This window comes from Mercenaria mercenaria, chromosome 16, assembly GCF_021730395.1.
Source record: "Mercenaria mercenaria strain notata chromosome 16, MADL_Memer_1, whole genome shotgun sequence".
Classification (NCBI taxonomy): domain Eukaryota; kingdom Metazoa; phylum Mollusca; class Bivalvia; order Venerida; family Veneridae; genus Mercenaria; species Mercenaria mercenaria.
Window position 1 is genome coordinate 73435823 of NC_069376.1, and position 20413 is coordinate 73456235.

General features: G+C 34.2%; 2 protein-coding genes across 3 annotated transcripts; both read right to left on the bottom strand.

Moving 5' to 3' along the window:
* Positions 1-312: 312 nt before the first annotated feature.
* On the bottom strand, positions 313-3008 carry LOC123541183 (uncharacterized). Its single transcript, XM_045326587.2, has 3 exons — positions 2794-3008; positions 2409-2670; positions 313-1320 (listed from the first exon to the last, which is right to left on the bottom strand). The coding sequence occupies exons 1-3, from the start codon at positions 2992-2994 to the stop codon at positions 1244-1246; spliced, it is 540 nt and encodes a 179-aa protein (XP_045182522.2). The 5' UTR covers positions 2995-3008; the 3' UTR covers positions 313-1243.
* Positions 3009-11546: 8538 nt separating this feature from the next.
* On the bottom strand, positions 11547-19341 carry LOC123540453 (uncharacterized). Of its 2 annotated transcripts, XM_045325491.2 has the most exons (5): positions 17674-19341; positions 16507-16788; positions 15818-15946; positions 14066-14327; positions 11547-13050 (listed from the first exon to the last, which is right to left on the bottom strand). In XM_045325491.2, the coding sequence occupies exons 2-5, from the start codon at positions 16711-16713 to the stop codon at positions 12971-12973; spliced, it is 678 nt and encodes a 225-aa protein (XP_045181426.2). In that variant the 5' UTR covers positions 16714-16788; positions 17674-19341; the 3' UTR covers positions 11547-12970. The 2 variants fall into 2 exon arrangements, with proteins under 2 accessions (XP_045181426.2, XP_053383422.1); XM_053527447.1 differs by lacking the exon at positions 15818-15946.
* Positions 19342-20413: the final 1072 nt, after the last annotated feature.

The window sequence follows — 20413 nt, forward strand, 5'->3', positions numbered from 1 at the left end:
TGGTAGTTGACGCGATTTCTAAAGATTATGAATCAAGATTACTAGGCCGGCTGTGGCGATTATGGTCATTTAAGGTAATTCAAGTATATTAGATGTGACATTCTTTTCTCTTCATATGTATTCTAAATATCATTTCATCACGCATCTGCTTAACAAGTCGAGTCATTTTGTAGAAATTCAATATACCATGGACACAATTAACAAGGACTACGGTTTTTTATGTCAGTAGCTAGTGCTCTAGAAAGATAAGCAGTACAGACTGCGTTCACTACAAATATTACCCGGTCAAAAATTATACATGAAGTTTCTGAGAAATTTTCTAATGTTGCATTCTTTAGTAATTTTTATTACAAATATTGAAATCCATAGGCACACCTTATGGCATACAGTCAAAGCTTTAATTCAGGTGTTGGATTACTATGCTTAGGGAGCCATATGTAAATGTACTTTGCAATTGTCTAGCAGTTTTGAAATAACTTTGTTCTTATGTATATTGTAGAACCTTAACTCATCTTTGCCACCAGATAGCTTTAACAAAACTGGGCTATATGAAAGGTGATAATATTCCTTTACTGAACCACTACTGACACATGAAGACTTTTTGTCAGGGTTTCAATTCTGTATGAGACAAGAAGAAAAATCACCTGCACAAAGACTGATGAAATTCAATGTCATGTCAAAAATAATACACGCATGAGTTACAATCATAGCGACATGTCGCCATAGCGACTTGTCCCACTGAAAAATGTCCATCAAACAAGGTATATTCAAGGTCAAGAAGATAGCATAACGTTGAACTTTTCATCGTTCGGTATAAAATTGTGGGAAACTCCCTTTTTCACTAATCAAAATAACATATACTCGTAAATAATATGTATATCTATGCAATGCATAGAATTATTAGAAGTATCAAGACAGAATTATTAACATTGCATCGAAAGAGAACGTTTATATGTTTATAAATTATCTTTGACTATTGTATAATGCAAATATAATTTCAATTTTCCATGATTGGTGATGAGTTTGGTGTTCATTCTGTGAAATATACTCCGATCCAGCAGAATTCATATACATACAGAGGTAGTCTGCACTAAAAACTATTTTCTCCTGGTTTCATACGTTGTATCAGACTGAACAATTTGCGTAGTTTATAGCAACTTGACTCTCACCTAACTTTCGACTTTACAAGTACCCATCCTAGTTTTGTAATATACTCTGAATTTTAATGAATTATAGCTCATTTTCAGTACTCTGTTGCATTCCAGTTCGTAGAAGAATCAACTGATGAACTGTGATTATGCTTTTTGGCTTGATACATTTCTGGAATAAAGAAAGGCAGATTATATTTATTGATAAATGTACATAGCAATTTATCAGTATACATGAATTGCTATTACCTTATCAAATATACTGACTTTTCAAGGAAAGATTATATTTAGATAAAGTTTTAGAATAGAGAAGCATTTATTTCTTGTATAAATTCGCTTTAATTTTTAAACATGTTGCATCAGTTCTAACCCAAACTAATAAATGAAAATTCTTTAAGAAAATCGTTTAGAAGCATAGAACGCAACCAAGTGAATATCCAAATAAGTAACAACAGATTTGTATGTAAATGAAAGATAAGTAAAACACTGTAAATTGTAAAATTATTTTCCAGGTTTGTGTTGCTCGGCAATAAAACCATGAAGAAAAGTAATCATTTACAAATGATTTGCTTATTTCTACATGTGAAATAACCTTTCGACATATGTTTGTATCTCTAAAACATCAAGATATTAAGACAACAGTTGGCTTAATGATACAACTTGTTTGAAGTTAATTCAGATACCATTGACATAGATTAGGCTTATTGCTGCTTGATTTGTATCGGTCAATTTACATTTTTATCCGGAATTACACAAACACTAATTGTAAAATGTTAACACTCTAAATGAGTTCTAATCTCCAAGCAATGTCTGCTGGTATTCTGTATTTGTGAGAACAACTTGATTATTAATTCCTTGTGGTGGTAAGTAAATGAATAGCATTGATAAATGTAACGCAAGCTATAAGCTGATGTAAATATACGTAGCGATTTATGAAATTCGAAAGTTAAGGTTTTTATTTACTTTATTTGTTGACTCTGCAAATATCATTGATAATTTGTTTGGGTTCTTGAATTATTTCACACAGAATCAACAAGCATGCGTAAGTTGGCAACAATTGAAAAACATGTACTCAATAAAATGAAATATACAAATGATGTAATTACGTGCATAAGCTTTTAATGCAATAAGCACTTTGCTTAGACATGCAGTTATATAACATTGAACTATTTTGATAAAAGAAATCTTTATCGTTATGTGCGATCATCGTATAGATATCGTTTACAGGTGGAAATAAATTTCACAAATTAGTATACTCACGCGACATCACTATTATACCAACTGCTACTCCAAGCACGATAATGGTAACCAAGGCCCATAGAAACAGCGTTCCTTCCTCTCTGTGGATTTCTGACTGTTCTCCGCCCAATGAGGCGCGGTAAAATGAGCTACGCCCAAAGGGATGGATGCCCCCTTTAATTGGTTCCGGCATGATTTCCATGACAACGTCAGCAAAAGACATTCGTCCATGTCCAGTTCTTACGTCTTTGTTGTCAAATACCGGATTGTCAAACTGGTAAGCCTATGGATGTGATAACAAAATTAGACCGCAATCAAAATTTGTATTTAGCTGATGTCTAAGTAGAAATATGTTTATTAAATTTAATGTAAAAGTTTTCTTGAATTTAAAGATCGACATAATTACCTGAGTTTCTTGTGGAATTTCATTTTCATGAACAACAGCCAATGTCAATTCCTTTGTCCCAAGTGAAGTTTCGGCTTGTATCTGTTCATCATTTGAAGATGCAGTCGTTTTTAATAAGTAGACACCACGCTGTTTTTGTCTAATTTTGCTCTCCTCGTATGCTTCATCCACAACCTTGCTCACTGTATCTATTTGTTCCATTATTTATGCAATTTGCTCGGACCATCTCGCCTTAGAAGCCAATGCTACATTAAGATTGCCTAGCACAATCTGACAATATAAAATGAATTAATTAGGTGCATATTGATTGTAAAGTGGTTTTTAACGGTAGTATCTGCATCCAAAATAAAATGTGCATGCTAAAACAAAAAGAGAATATTCTTTTTTATAGTGTAAGGTTTGACATGTCTTGTCTCCAGGGAAAACCATTTGCCTTCTTTGCGAGCTGAAAATGAACAGTGAGAATGAAAAGTTTGATCTTATAAATTATGTAAAATGAATAGATTTGTATTCCTGTCTCGTCTTGTGAACTGTTCAAACAACATTTGCCTAATTTAGTATTAAATAGTTATTATACGAGCCTGAAATGCCATTAGAAAGGAATATAATATTTTTAATAAAGGTTATTGTCAAACGGTAGAAGTGACGTCTCTTTAAACAATAACGAAGATGAAATTAACGATTGCATTTAATTATATTTTTAATCCGTGCGCGTGTGCGTTTTTTTTTTCAACAATTTTTCATTCATATAAACGACGGAGTCTACTTGTAGCAGTGAGAACAATGCCCAACTTTATTAGTGCTGCCTCACTGGAATATCACGACGTAGACACGTGACATGATACACCAACTAGCATTATACTGACACCGGACTGACCAGTCCTAGTACTATCCTCAAAATGCTGAGCGCCAAGCGAGGAAGCTACTTGTACCATTTTCCACGTCTTTGGTATGACGCTGCCAGGGGAAGCTACTTGTACCATTTCCCATGTTTTTGGTATGATGCTGCCAGGGGAAGCTACTTGTACCATTTTCCACGTTTTTGGTATGACGCTGCCAGGGGAAGCTACTTGTACCATTTTCCACGTTTTTGGTATGACGCTGTCAGGGGAAGCTACTTGTACCATTTTCCACGTCTTTGATATGACGCTGTCAGGGGAAGCACGAAGAGCTTCATAGTAACTTTTTTCTTTCAGAGAACATTTGTTTCCCCTGTTAATCGGCTTCGTCGCCCTCCTCGTACATAGCCCCATTGTCTTGTGTTAAGGTCTTTAGCTTACTGTATCTTTAAATCATTTTCGTAGTATGTGTTTTGTGAAAAAAAGTAAATCAGTTTTAATAAATGCAGTCTTGGAATAAAAAAAATATAGGTATTCAAACATTATTTCCTGTAGATTTTTTTAATTATCTAAATTCAATAGTTGTAATATCTTGAAGGCAGACATCTGGCAGGTTTATGTTTCCAAATGCATCTATTAAATCGTGCTTTTCTTGACATGTAATTTATTATAAGTCATCTTTAGGCTATTTTGAAATTCACATGTGTTTATTTTACAAGCTGTTGCCAGTAACAGACATTGCGTCGACAAAGCATGTAGGTAGGTATTATGTCGGACTTCCACAATTGCACAATTCACGATAAATAAAGATGTCTATTAAAATGTTTACTCACGGTTACTAGCGGAATTTAGCGTATTATGTAATACTGGCAAACTTATTTGACAAAAAATAAATGGAATCATACAATCGATACTCAAAGTCTAATAATTATAACTCATCAAACAAAAAAATATTGTTCACGGACACTCGATGTATCGAACAATGCATGAAATTTGCATTCGTCTTTTTGGTGTCATTCTTTTTCCATAATTGTTTTAACTATTTTGATCCATTTGAATATGAAAACCTTAAACACGTTTTACCTGTTATTGTTCCGATATTAAATCATCTGAAACGTTTTTTTCCTATTTCCTGGATGTAATGATAACGTTATATTTAGAATCACTTATTTCCTCTTATATCACACAGCAAGCCTCTTTTTGACAGATGTTTAATATTTATTGGCAAACTTTAAACATATTAAGGGATTATTACGCGCTTATATTATGATCAGAACAATACGCCCACTACAGATTTTCACTATTGATTAGTAAATTCCAATCCTGTTCACAGAATTCAATAGAGCAATATTGATCAGTCATATGATAACAAAATTGAAACTACATTAGGGACTTAAGTGGCATTAATTATCTAAGTTTGTCTGAATATCCCTTTGATGAACTAACAAAGACGTACATACCATACAATATCAGGGTTAGCACAAAAATCCGACTTACGGAAAAATAGTGATATTTTTATTTTCATTGGTAAGCTTTTAGTGGAACAACTGAGAAGTTTCGATCAAGTCTTAACATTTTTATGCACACCACCCCCTCCTTCGAAGAAGGAGGGGTATACTGTTTTGCCGAGGATGGTCGGTCAGTCGGTCCGTAGACAAATCGGTTTCCGGATGATAACTCTGGAACACATAGTCCTAGGATAATGAAAGTTCACAGGGCACTCGATCATGACCAGCAGATTAGTCCTATTGATTTTTAGATCAGTAGGTCAAAGGTCAAGGTCACAGTGACCCGGAACAGTTAAACGGTTTCCTCAATTATTTCTAAACAACCTCAACTTATATATACACTAAAGTTTCTGCTACATATCACATAATTTAACATTAATTTGTGATATCTTTTGACGAGAAACTGTTCGAGAAACATATTTGATTAGTCGAAATCCAAATATTTTTTTCAGATGTGTCTGATTTCAGATATATCCCTTATTATTCGAGAGTGTTAAATAATCTTTTCATTGTATACTTATTTTACTCTTAAGAAATAAAAAGAAATCGATATAAACGGACACGATTCCGTCCTCATTTCAAATATAAAGGACACGTGCACAGAATGACGACGACATGCGTTCGTTTCTATAACTTTTATCTACCAATCGTTTTAATTATATAATTAACACGTAAATTTGTACTACAATATGCCATCATCTAATACGGAATTAATTGAATAAGATATGGTAATTAACTGTAGTGTCACGTGGTTCAACGGCGAATTTTTGAAGAAAACAATAAATGATACATCAATATCACGCGTGACTAATACTTTTAAGTTGTATTGCAAGATATTTAGTACGAATTCATAAATTTGATCGCCTAGTCAATGTTTATTTGCTATTATTTTTATCATTGATGTCTGTACATATTCTCATTCTCACTGTATGTATATGTAAATAGTTCATTACTGCATGATGTATATAGTTATGATGACGAGGGACTCATATATTAGTATGAATAAAGTTCTGTTCTGTTCTGTTCTGTTCTGATATCAAATAAGTGCGATCTAGAAGTCAGTGTTACATCCCTGATATTACTCTTTTATTTAGAATTACTAATACCTGACGGTATTTTCTAAATGTTGAAAAAACACCATATACCATAACATGTCCCTTTTGATATATGCAATAATTACATATTCAAAAATAAATATAATTGTAAAGAATGTATAAACTATGATAGACAAGTTCAAAAATTATTACAAGTGCAATTATCCAAACATTACAAGAAACAGTATGTTCGGAGGATGACATGAAAATGAGCGTATGAGCGATAAAACACATTAAAAATGATCACAACTTAAGTTATATGAAAATATCTACCGACGGTCAAGATCACGTACCTAAAACACACACTGTTCATTTAATATCGAATTACAGAAAGCAGAAGCATAGTTTTGCCTTTGTGTACTAATTCTGCATCATTTACTTTCATAAATGGCAGATGTTATAGCAAAATTAAACAGAAAGATAATGTTTACCTGTGATATTGTTTTTACTTCCAATTGCCACTTTTACCTGCAGTAACTTACAGCGATCAATAGTATCCTTAACTAAATTAAATCTGTCACTGAGCATTGATTTGTCGTCTTTACGCGGCTTATGAGAAACAAAATATCAGGCACTACTCTGTATTATTACGTTGTCAACATCTAAAGCTAATGCCTCGTACTAATCAAGCGTAGACCATTATGATCTTAATTAGGTAAACAGAAGAACACTTGATCATGATTTGTTAGTTGTTATTGGTAGAAGCAGTACAACACGCATCTTTTTAATCCTTACCCTGCTATATTTCTATGGTGAACTTGTCCATCTTTCAATTTGGACAGTACCATTAACTTTTAAAAGGGGTGCTTACCAAAAGATACTGAATGAATGGCGAACAGTGCAGATCATGAACAGACTGCACAATCTACACTGGTAGCAAAGGCAGAATAAATCGTGTCCAGCATGATGTGTTAATAACTCGAGACCCCATGTATTTCAACGGCAATTCGGCATATTCGGAGGACAAGGAATTGTCAGACCTAAAATTTCGTGCTGCCCGATCTGTTGCTTTGAGTAAATGCATTTATATAGCTCCGGAGGCTTGATTTTATATAACTTTATAAATTACACTTTTTGTTTAATACATCAAAAAAAAAAACAAAGACAAATATCAAACAGGGAATGCCACGTACCAAAATCGCAGTCTCCCCAAAACGAAACCTACATCACGCAGACACACACACACAAAACAAAGTGTTTTTGCCACTGACCGTTCCAAGGCGGTGCCCCACTGTGTTCCTTTGTTTGTTCGTTTTGTCCTCGTGTGTTGGCTTTGTGTGTGTGCGCGTCTGCGTGCTGTAGGTTCCGTTTTGGGGAGGCTGCGATTTTGGTACGTGGCATTCCCTGTTTGATATTTGTCTTTGTTTTATATAAAGAAACTACGTGTCATCATTGTTGCAAAAAAATGCTTAAACGAAGGTAGTTTGGCTTTTAAACACATTGAATATTCAATTTTCACAGGATGTATGTACAAAAAAAATTGGAAGCTAACAGAAAGGTTTCATTGAAAAGCGGCTAAACTGCGTGCAAACTTGGTCAATGTTGTCCAACTTGAAGGTTGTGCACAGTACCCACATCTAAAAATACATTCACGCGTTTATTTTATATAACAAGTTTCAATAGGCTGGACGAGCAATTTACATTCTTCTAATATTTAAGTATAAACAGTTAATGGTATTCTCACATCTTATTGACATGCTTTGTTACAAAAGTTTGATATCGTCTCTTTATGATGACATGAGTGCACACATTCTATGATTTTTGCTAACCTTACCTACGTAAAAAAAACGAGGACAAATATCAAACAGGGAATGCCATGTTCCAAAAACGCAGCCTCCCCCAAACGAAACCCACAGCACGCAGACGTGCACACTAAAAACACACATATACACGCGTACGCACGCATACAAAGTAAACACACGAGGACAAAAACGAACAAATAAAGGAACACAGTGGGTCACCGCCTTGGAACGGTCATTTGAAAAACACCACTGGGGATCTTAAACCGTTTAACATTCGAATATATTACTTCCTGTGAGCATAAAAGCAAGCAACACTCGAGTCAGCTATAACATCTGATTTGATTTTAATTTTTGCTTCCAAACAATCGTCTTAACAATTTTATGCCCCCACATTTATGTTGGGGAGGGGGTATATAGCTTTGCAGCTGTCTCTATATCCGTCCGTACGTCCGTCTGAACGTCCCAAAATATAGTTTGTCCAACTCCTCCTACACTAAAATAGAAAAAGTGGAAACTCCCGTCTGATTTGCTTCAAAATTTCACAGATGAACGGTCTTGATATATAGATGACTGGAAAGGAAGAATTTTTATATTTGACTATTTTTACTGCAGTTATGGCCCTTTTCATAGCTTTGCTATATAGAATATAGAGAAAAGTCTTGTGTGTCCAACATCTCACCCACTTTTTAACAGATTTACTTCAAACTTTCACAGATGAACAAGCTTGATGTGCAGATGACCATAAAGGAAGAAACGTTCGCTGTGATTATTTTTACCGCAGTTATGGCCCTTTGATAGTTTTGCTATACACAATATAGTGCAAAACCTTATGTGTCCAACTATTCAAAAAAAAACAAAGACAAATGTCAAACAGGGAATGCCACGTACCAAAAACGCAGCCTCCCCAAAACGAAACCCACAGTACGCAGACGCGCACACCACAAACACACATACACATACACGTGCTCACACACAAAAAGCCAACACATTAGGACAAAACGAACAAACAAAGGAACACAGTGGGGCACCGCCTTAGAACGGTCAGTGGCAAAAACACCACTGGGGAGCTTAAACCGGTTTATGGTGCGCACCCAACCTCACTCTTACCCCCGCCATGTTCCAAAGACACGGGACAGTGTAAATAAAAGTAATCCCCTCCAGGTGAATCTCTAACACACGTAATGGAAACAAAAAGGCATTGCATGTAAAACACAAAAATGCTCGTGTATAAATATATAAAAAGCAAACCTTTAGAACCAAAAACGTATGTACTCAATGCCTTTTCAGAAGACAGAGCAACAAGAGAAACACCCTTAAGGGCCCGACGAAACAGGCCAGAAGACAGATATCAAAACAGTTCAACCCTGGTAGGATTTAAAAACTGCTTATCATAGAGTCCTCCCCCTCTTCCGTCAGACACAATCAAAGGGGGGAAGCGTAGTGTCCAACTGTAAACGGGTTGAACACTAAACATGCGGTATGTCTCAAAACAGTTTGGTCGTAACCTCTTTTAATAAAGCGTTTTATAATTTTACCAAATACATTTGGAAAATTACCATGGCCCAAGATCTTACGAAGTTTGTAAACCACATCCCCATAAAAAAGGGTTTAGAAATACCTTCTCGCAGAAGTGTCTTTAAATTACTATTGAATTTTAAAACTAGATCAGAATTACGATAGTAAAATTTAGCTAAATATTTACACAATTTGTAATAACGGTAGCCTTGCTGAAGAAGTTTACTTGTAATATATTAATTACGTTCATTGAAATGCTTGACATGACTACACGCTCTAGCAAACCGAATTAATTGAGAAATATATACCCCATAAGATGTGGCCTGAAACCCTATTGAAAGTATATGCTTAGAATTTTCACAGATGAAGGACCTTCGTGTGAAGAAGATCATAAATACTGGAATGGACTTTTTCTCTGTGGGTATGTTTTCTAGAATTATGACCCTTTCTCATTTCACAAAATATTTTATTTTATTTATTTTGTTGGGTTTAACGTGGCACCAGCACAATTATAGCTCATATGGCGACTTTCCAGCTTTGGTGGTGGAGGAAGACCCCAGGTGCCCCTTCGTGCATTATTTCATCACGAGCGGGCACCTGGGTAGTCCCATCGACCTTCCGTAAGCCAGCTGGCGGCTTCCTGGCATGAGTAATTCAATACCCCAAGTGAGGCTCGAACCAACTGAGCTATAGTGAAGACATTTAGTGTGTATAACTCATACACTTTTTGAAGGAACGGATTCAGATGCACAACCTTATCCGAATACAATTTGATTAAATTTTTTAGTCGAACATCTTTCATATGAATATGGTCTGTACTAAAAACCTTGCAGTTTATAGTAAGGCACAGTATACATTAGGATACGAGAACAGCATTTTATGAAAGCAACGTTTAGTTGATAACAAAAAATGTGTATGGTTGACAAAATGAAAAAAAAATCTTTAAATATTATATTTTTACAGACGGTATAGCATCTAGTATTCAATCTGCTGAATTAAGTGTTATTATTATTATGGTACCATCCCCTGAATAGACACAAGCAAAACCTATAAAAAGATCCTGTGGAGGCAAAGAACTCAAGAATAACAGACATCGTTTGAATGCGGCAATTCATAAGAGGTAGATGAGCTACACCCGACACTGTTTGATTGCATTTTTCTATTGTAAAAATCGTCTGTAAAAGCACCACGTTACGAGAAACGCTACTCCGGTAAGATGTATACATACCGTTTGTTCGGTTTACAAAACGTTTAAAATATCTTTAAACATTACATTTAAAGAACACAGTAATCAATGGTGAGTGTCTTGTTTTTCTATAGCTTTTCTTCATATTGCCGAAGAAAAACACTTGCTACATTACATATCAAAATGGAAGGTGAATAATTAACTACATCACGGTACTATTTCAGTAAGATTTATTTGCATTAGGATTCTGTTTAAAACAAGATATGTAATTAATTATTGTTATGTTCAAAAAGATTTAACTCTCCCATTAATACTTCAAATGAGCCAACTCTGTGTGCAGTTTTGGATTCCCATAGCTACAAAAGTGATTGACATATCGTCCCTGAATTTTAGACCAAAAGAGTTACACACAAATCAATTATGTTGGTATCTGTTTCTTTCCCCCACTGAACTGAGTGTTATAATTCAAAAATGAGTTAATTTCATATAAAACTGTATCACACTTTTAGACCAACCTTCAAAGAGTGCCAATTTGTAGGCAATTTTCTTCATAAATCGAGGAATTGAATCAGTTAAAACACTTCATCAAGTTGCAAAGTTCTATTCTAAGAAAAAAAAATGTATTAAATTAAAAAACCCTTTGCCCCCTTCGTTCATCAAATACTGAACTTCCTTCATTTTTTCTTCCAACTGTGAACATCATGAGTACCTCATTCTACAAACCCATGTATTGATTGGTTAACATTTCATACACTTTTTCACATTTAGTTTAAAACAATCGGGCTTCTTAACCAAGACTATCATTCGAAATCTGTTGTAAGCAATAAAACGCACATTAACGCCCCCCCCCCCCCCCCCCGCCCCTCTAGAACATTTGGTGATCGCATTATCTTAACTTAGATTCATGCTAAGCAAGTGATTCGAGACAAATCATGACTAATGTTATAATCTGGCTGTTCCTGTCACTAAGTTGTTATTGTAAACAAATGTCAAATGCATAAGAATCATCAAATAAAGGTTTTATATTTGAACTATTAAATTTATTTTTGGCATCTGACAGAGGAAGACATGATCAATTTATGTAAAACTTGACGTGAATCAATAGGACACAGGTATCCCCACCCCTGTCACTGTTCATTGTTTCATGACTCTATGTGAAAATACACAAACTTTTAAGCCCTTTATATGCATTTTTCACTAAGTGAAGGACCACAACTCTGGCCTAGCTAAGTGAAATACTAAAGAGAACACCAGGTACACAACTTCACATGACATATATATATCATCTAACGTTTTATGACTCTATGTCATGTACAGTTTCAGACACATGGCATGTCATGTACAGTTTCAGATGCATGGCACACAAACATTTATATTTTTACTCAATCATAGGCCATAAAACTAGTCTTGCAAAGTGAAATATAAAAAACTAAAGTGCACAAATTCACATGTTTGATAATATTCCTACATGGTAAAACAAGGTGAACTATTTTTAAGATATATGCAGCACTTTAATTGTATTTTTCACTAATTCAAGGACGATACCTCTGGTCTAATTGAATGAAACCTTAAACAGAAAACCAGGTTCGCAATTCCACAACTATATAACATTCCCCGAATGTTTTATGACTCTTAAGACAAATACCTTTTAGATACATGCGACACAAATCGGTATGCCTCTTTATGCATATTTTTGACAATCAGGGGCGGCCATAAGTCTGGTCTGACTGCGTGAGACACAAATTAACAATTAATCGACCCATCGGGTGAGGTTTGATGACTCTGGGTCAAATACTTCATGAGATATGCACGACAAAATTTGGACGGACAAGAGCAACTGTAAGTTGTACACGACGTGTGTAAACTAACTAAACAAGAACCCCTAGTGCCAGAACGTCCGTTTCAAAGCGGGACGTCATTAGTTCGATCCCCTCCCCGGCCACGTCATACCAAAGACGTAGAAATGGCACTGTAGCTCCCTTCCTTAGAGCTCAGAATCAAAAAGCGAAACTGGCTTCATTTCTGTTATACCGTCATGGCGATGGATTCCTTTAGGAATGAAGTTTTGAGCTTTGAGTAAACGAATGCACCAAAAATAGATGACTCCTGTTTGATTATGCCGGTTCATGAAAAGTAAATGTGCAACGCCCTACTCTACAAATAAGTCTCTCTTGGTTCTTTGATTTCCCTTCAAAGAATCCTCTTACAGTTCTTTTCCACTTAGCTTCAAAATTGTATCTAGCAATCCTATTATTGCTATAGTTACCACACAGTAAGTAATTATATCACGCATTCAGTACTCCGTCACATTCCAGTTCATAGATGATTCGTTCAATGCACCCTGGTTATGTTGTTGCGTGGCTTGATACATTTCTGAAACAAATAAAGCAAGTGATATTTATTTATATATATTTTTACGCATGTCAAATGACTAGTACACATGAATCATTTTTGCAGTATGAATGATTCTGAAGCAGAGCAGTTATATATTTTTGTTTCGATGAAAGATTTTTACCACCCTTATGTTTATGATATTCCTTTCTAACTGAGAATGAATAGCTTTTAAACCTATGCAATATATTTGTAACATTAATAAAAATAATAAAAAGTATCATTTAAATGCCAAGTTTAAGAGTTTGTGTTTATATCATCCGAGAAATATATTAGATAAAAGCTTTTACATTTGAACCACTGTCTTGATAAATGGGGAACATGTTTGTCTACAATTCGTACGAAATATTAGTTCTTTTCTTATTTACTAATATTGTTTAATCAAAATGGCGCACAGTTACACATACTTTGATTACATTACCCTTGAAACTGCTCTGCACTGCTCAGAATAAAACAGGGGACTTCCATTACCTCTCATGAAGAGACTTAATCACACCGAATCTGCTATTATTTTGCTTGGTTGCATGGTTTGCTTCCAAAGACACAGGTCTTATTAACTATCAGAACAATCTTTCGTTACATTTTCTGTTCTGGTTATTTGGGATCATGGATCATAAAAGAAATTCCGCTTAAGCCGGTGCAAGAGGGGCGTGAGGGGTGTTGCACTCTTCATTACCTCTCATGAACAGACTCGATCAAACAGTCTGCTATCATTTTGCTTAGCTGCATTCTGTGCTTCCAAAGGATTATATATATTATAGATCTTATTTATAAAAATATTTTAAGCTACATGCATGAAAATGATAGACACCGGAAACAGAATGTTGCTAGTCTGCCACTAAGAATTTTGTTACTGAACTGTTTCAAAAGTGAATCATAAAGCGTTTAGAGTATATTCAAAATTTGAAATCTTATACAAATGAAAAATTGGTTCTATACCATTATCGAAGAAATTATTTGTATAGACATTAATGCATATCATAAATTAGAAACTCACGTGACATTACTATGACACCAACTGCTACTCCAAGTATTACAATGGTTACCAAGACCCACATAAACCATGCCCCTTCCTCACTATGTATTGTTGCCTGTTCTCCGCCCAGTGAGACGCGATATGCTGAACCACGCCCAAAAGGATGAACGTCCACTTTGATTTGTTCCTGCATAACTTCCGTGACAACGTCAGCAAACGATGTACGTCCATTCCAAGGTGTTACGTCTTTGTTGTTAAATTTTGGATTGTCAAAGTAGTAGGCCTAGCAATAAAGTGGTATTTATTTTAGAAACATTAAATGACCAGTTATAATGTTTATTTTTACCAAGCATGTTTTCAAAATAGAAGTTCTTTTTTATATTTTGTTGACAAAAGCGTACATTTGCATATAAAACAAGAAATATATTACTATAAGATTCAGTTGATAATAAAATAAAGAAGACAATATACAAGTATGACCTGCAGTATGCTTATTGTAGCCAAATGAAACAGTCCTGAAATGGATCCACATTTATAAAATGTATGGTCTCTTAGGACGACAAGAAGTTGGTATTGTGTCATTCTGTTTCATTTTGCTTCAATGATTTACAGATGTCAAGTGTGAAACTAACTCTCGTGAAAAATAGTGCTTACCACATCAAATGAAAATCAAATCGTAGGACGAGTAAGTTTTGTATTTGATTACACAATGTCACATGATAAAACATGATAAAAACACAAACCAATGCTGATGGATGATAACATTTAATGCATTTATAAATTATTTGCTATATTAGTATCTATCAAACTATGACTTTAGAAGGGGCGGGGCGGGGCGGTGCGGATTGACTTTTTAATTTCATGTAGATTATTGTATGAATTTGTTTAAAATGGATCAAACATTGCGAGCTAAAACTTGGTTCAGTATAATTAAATATACTTAATATAACCAATCTAAATGATAATATAACAGCAACAATCATCACTGAAATACGGATATGATACTTTCTTAAAGATTCTTCTCTGCAAATATAACAACTGGTTATTTTGAGAACATTAGGACAAGGGGAAGAGGGGTTGATAATCTGTCACTTAATTTTGTAATTGCCCAGTGATGTCAAAATATTTTTATGAAACGTAGAGTGATCAGACTTTATGGATCTTTTTTTAGTTCAAGATATCCGTCATTTCGTATATCTCTTAGATGCATGGTGACCCCAACACTTTTTCTTTCCGTTCGGAAGCATTTTATGTGTCATTAAAACAGCAATATATTTTTAAAATCTTAACGGCAGTATGTTTTAGGTTGATACTAATAACTCCTTGTATTCATAGTAACCTGCAAGACCTGAAGTCCCTTTAAAATGAAGTGGTGGGAAATTATATGATTTATAACATAACCCCACTTTTAAAATTTTACTTCGTTTCAGAAATGCTTAAACAGTGGGTGAAAAAAATACCCTACAAAATAAAAACGAGTCTGGTGACCTGTGCTTTTTCTGCCCTTATTTGTCTTAGAAACTAATGATCTTCAAGCTCTAACAGTATGAAAAAATTCTTAACGGTAGAAAATATTTGATCCTACATCCTTAAGGCATTTGTACTTATACTTAGATTATGTAACATTATATTATTATGTTTTGTTAAAAGTCTTCAGTATGTGTCTTTTATTGTATAGATAACGATGTACCTTGTAAGTTGTGATGTAGCTATGAGATGCATGTACAAATAAATCTACGTTGTGTTATGTTTTAACTTGGTTTTTTTTTATACCTTCTTAATTCCACTATGGGTAAGGGATGTATCTGAGCAATTCTTTCTAGGCATGGCATCATCTCTCTCACTATCAGACAGATAAAATCTACAGTCTGCTATTGACCTTTCAGTTGTCGTTTCGCGGTTCTAAATAAATATTAATGATTGATGTTTATTTGTTATTAATATTAATGATGAAATTCAATTAAATGCAAAATCGATGAGCAGGTGGCATCTAAGTGAAATTACAACAAAGTAAAATTCATAAATAACTTTGAATTAAAAGTATCTCTCTAACCGTAAACAAAACACTTTCTGTTTGGATGACAGTAATAAAAATAATAATAATAAAACATAGGTAAACATACTTCTTTTTAAATAAATAGCGCCGTGTTAATGAATCTCTTGCTTCAGAAATAGTACAAAGAAATACATTCAAAAGGTTACATTTCAGTTGTATAGTAAGAGTTAATCAAAATGTATCACATTACATCCTTATATCAATGGAAATAATTCATAAGAATCATGCAGTTAAATAACGTTACGTCCAAATTTCTGAGTTATAATATTATACCTAAATCAGGTTCTAGATGTGGCATTTTCAAATATATTGAAACAATTGGTCTTTTAATGAGAAAAGAAAACTTACCGATTGTCTTAACATAACCTTCAATAAACGAATTGTAATGAGAGAAAAAATCAATTACCTGGCATTCTTCTGTAGTTTCAATTTCATTGATAGTAGCCAATTTTAATTCTTTAGACGCATTTGATGCTTTGATCTGTATTTGGGCATAATTGTTATACGCAGATGCAGTTGATTTTAACAAGAACGTCGCAGTTTTTCTTTGTCCATTTATGCCCTCGCCGTATGCTTCATCCACAACCTTGCTCACTGTTTCTATTTGTTCCATTATTTATAAAATTTGTTGCTACCATCTCGCCTTGATATTCAGTGCTACATTAGAACTTTATCACTTACTAGTAATCTGAAAATTCAAACGAATATTCATTAGGTGCATAATTATTAGTAAAGCGATAATATGTGCATCAACGTTATATAAAATGGGATATATATGTTTGTTTCGGTGTACTAGTGAGTGAACGTCAGGTGCAATATTTTTACAATTCGCATTGCAAAACATATACATGCATAGTTTTGACGAGTACATATTGCTGGATCGTACCCGTAACACAAGCACAATTTTCTTATTCTGTCATAATTTGCCAGTTGCCAATTTTCACATGCAATTTCTTATCTTAGCGTGCAATAATTTTAATACATATTACTGTAAAACTGTATTCAATTATGTAAGATAGCAATTGTACTTCATTTAAGCTTTCACTGGTTCGTTCCTTGTGGAAAACACGTGTCAATGAATAGACAAAACGCGATGTATGTTCTCTAGGACGACTTGAAAAACAGCGAATCTGAAGTCACTTGTTTCCCACTTCAAATTCCGCTGTTACACACCGTCATACAATCAGACTTAAAATCTTAGATTATACTTAAAACAAGCATAAATATCTAACGGAAGCAGCATCATTTGAAGACCAAATAGCTATTGATATGAACATAATTACTATAAATATACACACATATTCATAGACAAAGAAAAACATAGACAACGGAGACGCGGTGGGAAAATAATGAAACCGCTTACAAACCAATGATTTGGAGATTTAAGCCGGTAAATTGTGCAACCCTCACTCAGTATTTCTACCAAATTCAAATCTTCTGGTTAAGATTAACAAAGACATTCTTACTAGGTAACATATATCAATGATAAAACATTATACAATAACTAAAAACATGTATATAATATAAGATAAAAAATAGTGTAAATACACAGCAGAAAAATAAAGTATATTACCAGTGAATACATATTGTCTCAATTCCATATGACACACTACCTGCAATATCTAACAATGATCAATATTATTCCATTAACTAAACAAAAGCTGTCTGTGAGCATCGATTGGCTGACTTAATCCGACTTATAAAAAGAACATGTGAAGTATTAATCTGTAATATTTTGTCAACATAATGAGGTCATTTTTTTTGTTAATGGCTCTTACCAATCAGGCATCGCTGATTGCGGTTTTTATTAGTTATTGAAGTTTACTTTTATCATTGCTTTAATAGCAGTATATCACGCATCTGTTCAACAAGTTGAAATTGCAGATATTTGTGACATTCTGATATATTCCGGAATAAAGAATAGATCTATATGTACATAAGAATAGATCCATATGTACATAAGTATCGATATTTTATTTAATATTAAACCAAATACAACGAAATTTGACATGAGTAACACATAACTATCCTGTAACAGAATGAAAAACAAAAACTTAAGGTATTAGATCACTAATAGAGAACCTCCTTTTTGAAGAGTATTCAATTCCTGTCATAAACCTACTTTTATTGCAATTCTTAGGGGGGCATAGGTTCAAGCCCTACTGGGACCAATTTTTTTTCTCCTTATTTTCCTTTTTTACTAGTAAGTGTTTACTTCTTTCAAGACTTATTATTGATGTTTTGTACAAAAATGGAAAAAGATGAATCTTATAAGCAATTTCTTGGTGTTCAAAGAGAATTTACTACTTAAACAGAAGGGGTAGAGTTACAAATCTTTAAAAATATTGAGTTACGCACGGTGAAAGTTCTCTATTTTGCTTTCACTCTTAGATTATATATTGTGGAAGAAATTTAGGTAGGTTTTACGTCTTCTCTAAGGTTATTTTCAAATGGTGTAAGCAAAATTCAAAACAGAAACACATCATTCGACCTTATTTTTTCAATGTTGAAGTATGAATTCTGTCTCATTAAATCCGTTTACTTGAGGCACCATAGAAAAAATGATATTGACATTTTTATATTGTGTTTTAAAATTGTTTATCAATAGTTTGATGTTTCTTCTATTGAAATTAATGGTAAAATGACTTCTCTGCAAACGTTTTGGATAGTGGCTATCATTTTGAAATTTGTCTCTACTTGAGCTTGAGGAGATACCATAAGTTATTCAAAAAATTTTAAAAACGGCACGGTAAAAGTTGTTTAAAATTTGCAAAATAGTGCAAAACACGGTTACCTTTCAGAATATACCAAGCAAAGGCCATTTTGTAAACATTACTATTAGTGACCTAATACCTTAACAAAAAAACAATAAAATGCATTAATTGATTGAATGGTGCATTTTAAAAGTTCGCAGGATCAGTCAATAGCGGGTGTGGCCTCCAGCAGTATTCACCACAGCTAAACATCTTCTTCGCATTGATGCGATCAAACGACACACAAAGTTAATTGGAATGTTACGCCACTCCTGGATAATCGCATTGGTTAGTTCTTGTAGGTTTCCAGGCTGTCTATGACGCTGGCGGATCGCCTTGTCGAGCGCGTCCCACAGGTGCTCAATTGGCGACATGTCGGAAGATAGCGCAGGCCAATCAAGAATGTTGACGCCGTTCTGCTGCAGGTATGCAAATCGAGGACAACTCGTGAAACCAACCGAAGCAATTATCCAGGAGTGGCATAACATTCCCATTACTGTGTGATTGCTTGACCGCATCAATGCGACGACAATTTTAAGCCTTAGTGACATCCGCGCTTCTGACTTATCCTGCAAACTTTAAAAATGCACCCTTCAATCAATTAATGCATTTTTTCGCAGTCTACTGTGGTATTTTGATAAGTTTTTGTTTTTTATTCTGTTACAGGATAGTTATGTGATACTCATGTCAAATTTCAGTGTATTTGGTATAATATTAAATGAAATATTGATACTTATGTACATTTGGGCGTTGGAACTTTTGACTAGTATATATATAGTCTCATCCATTTACAAACATCAGTAAATACAAATATACAATAGCATCTATATCTTCAAATGGTCATTCTTTTACAGAATTACAAGAGACTTAAAATAAATTCATACTATTGACAATACATGGATTCCAGTATGATAGCATACTTTGATTGAGACTAGCAAAAGAACATCCGCTTCGTTAAAATTTAAGACGAGATTGGGAAATACCAATCTCTTGCCTTCCATGCATGAACATATAATACCGAAAAGTGCAGGTACATGTTTTGACTACTTGTGTTTAAAATAGAGAAAAGTGGAAACTTCACAGGTCGCTCAACACGACAAAAACGAAAATGTTGCAGGCTCGGTTTGACTGAGCCTGTTCATGGACGGTACTGGAAATGCAAGGTACCGTCCACGCCCTCTAGCCCCGGGTTGAGCAGAACTCAACATTTACACATACTAAAAGTACAGAAAGCAATTTAGAGACATCCGCAGATGTCAAAATCCATTGACAAAATTTTACGTCTCCTCTTCATCTTTTGCAACAAAGTCATACGTATATGTCGTTGATAGATTTGTTTTGCAATTTCTAACTTTCATCTTTTCCTTAGAACATACTGTGTGGAAGTCAAAGTAAACATTATAACCCAAAACACCACGTCATCACTGTTGCAAGAAATTACCTAAAACGGCGTTAGCGTAATTCACCTGTTTGAAAAAACTTGTGTACAATGTAGCACACTTTATAACATTGCTGGTTACAGACTTTAGGTAGATGTTAATATTAACGGAAAAGCATAGC

Bases quoted from the DNA above. Each gene is read 5' to 3' on its own strand.
- LOC123540453 (XM_045325491.2), bottom strand. From the start codon at position 16,713: ATGGAACAAATAGAAACAGTGAGCAAGGTTGTGGATGAAGCATACGGC. The intron at 15,947-16,506 runs GTAATTGATTTT...ATATTTATTTAG, and splicing joins AAACTACAGAAGAATGCCAG to AACCGCGAAACGACAACTGA. The intron at 13,051-14,065 runs GTGAGTTTCTAA...TATTTGTTTCAG, and splicing joins TGGTGTCATAGTAATGTCAC to AAATGTATCAAGCCACGCAA.
- LOC123541183 (XM_045326587.2), bottom strand. From the start codon at position 2,994: ATGGAACAAATAGATACAGTGAGCAAGGTTGTGGATGAAGCATACGAG. The intron at 2,671-2,793 runs GTAATTATGTCG...TCACATCCATAG, and splicing joins AAATTCCACAAGAAACTCAG to GCTTACCAGTTTGACAATCC. The intron at 1,321-2,408 runs GTGAGTATACTA...TCTTTATTCCAG, and splicing joins TGGTATAATAGTGATGTCGC to AAATGTATCAAGCCAAAAAG.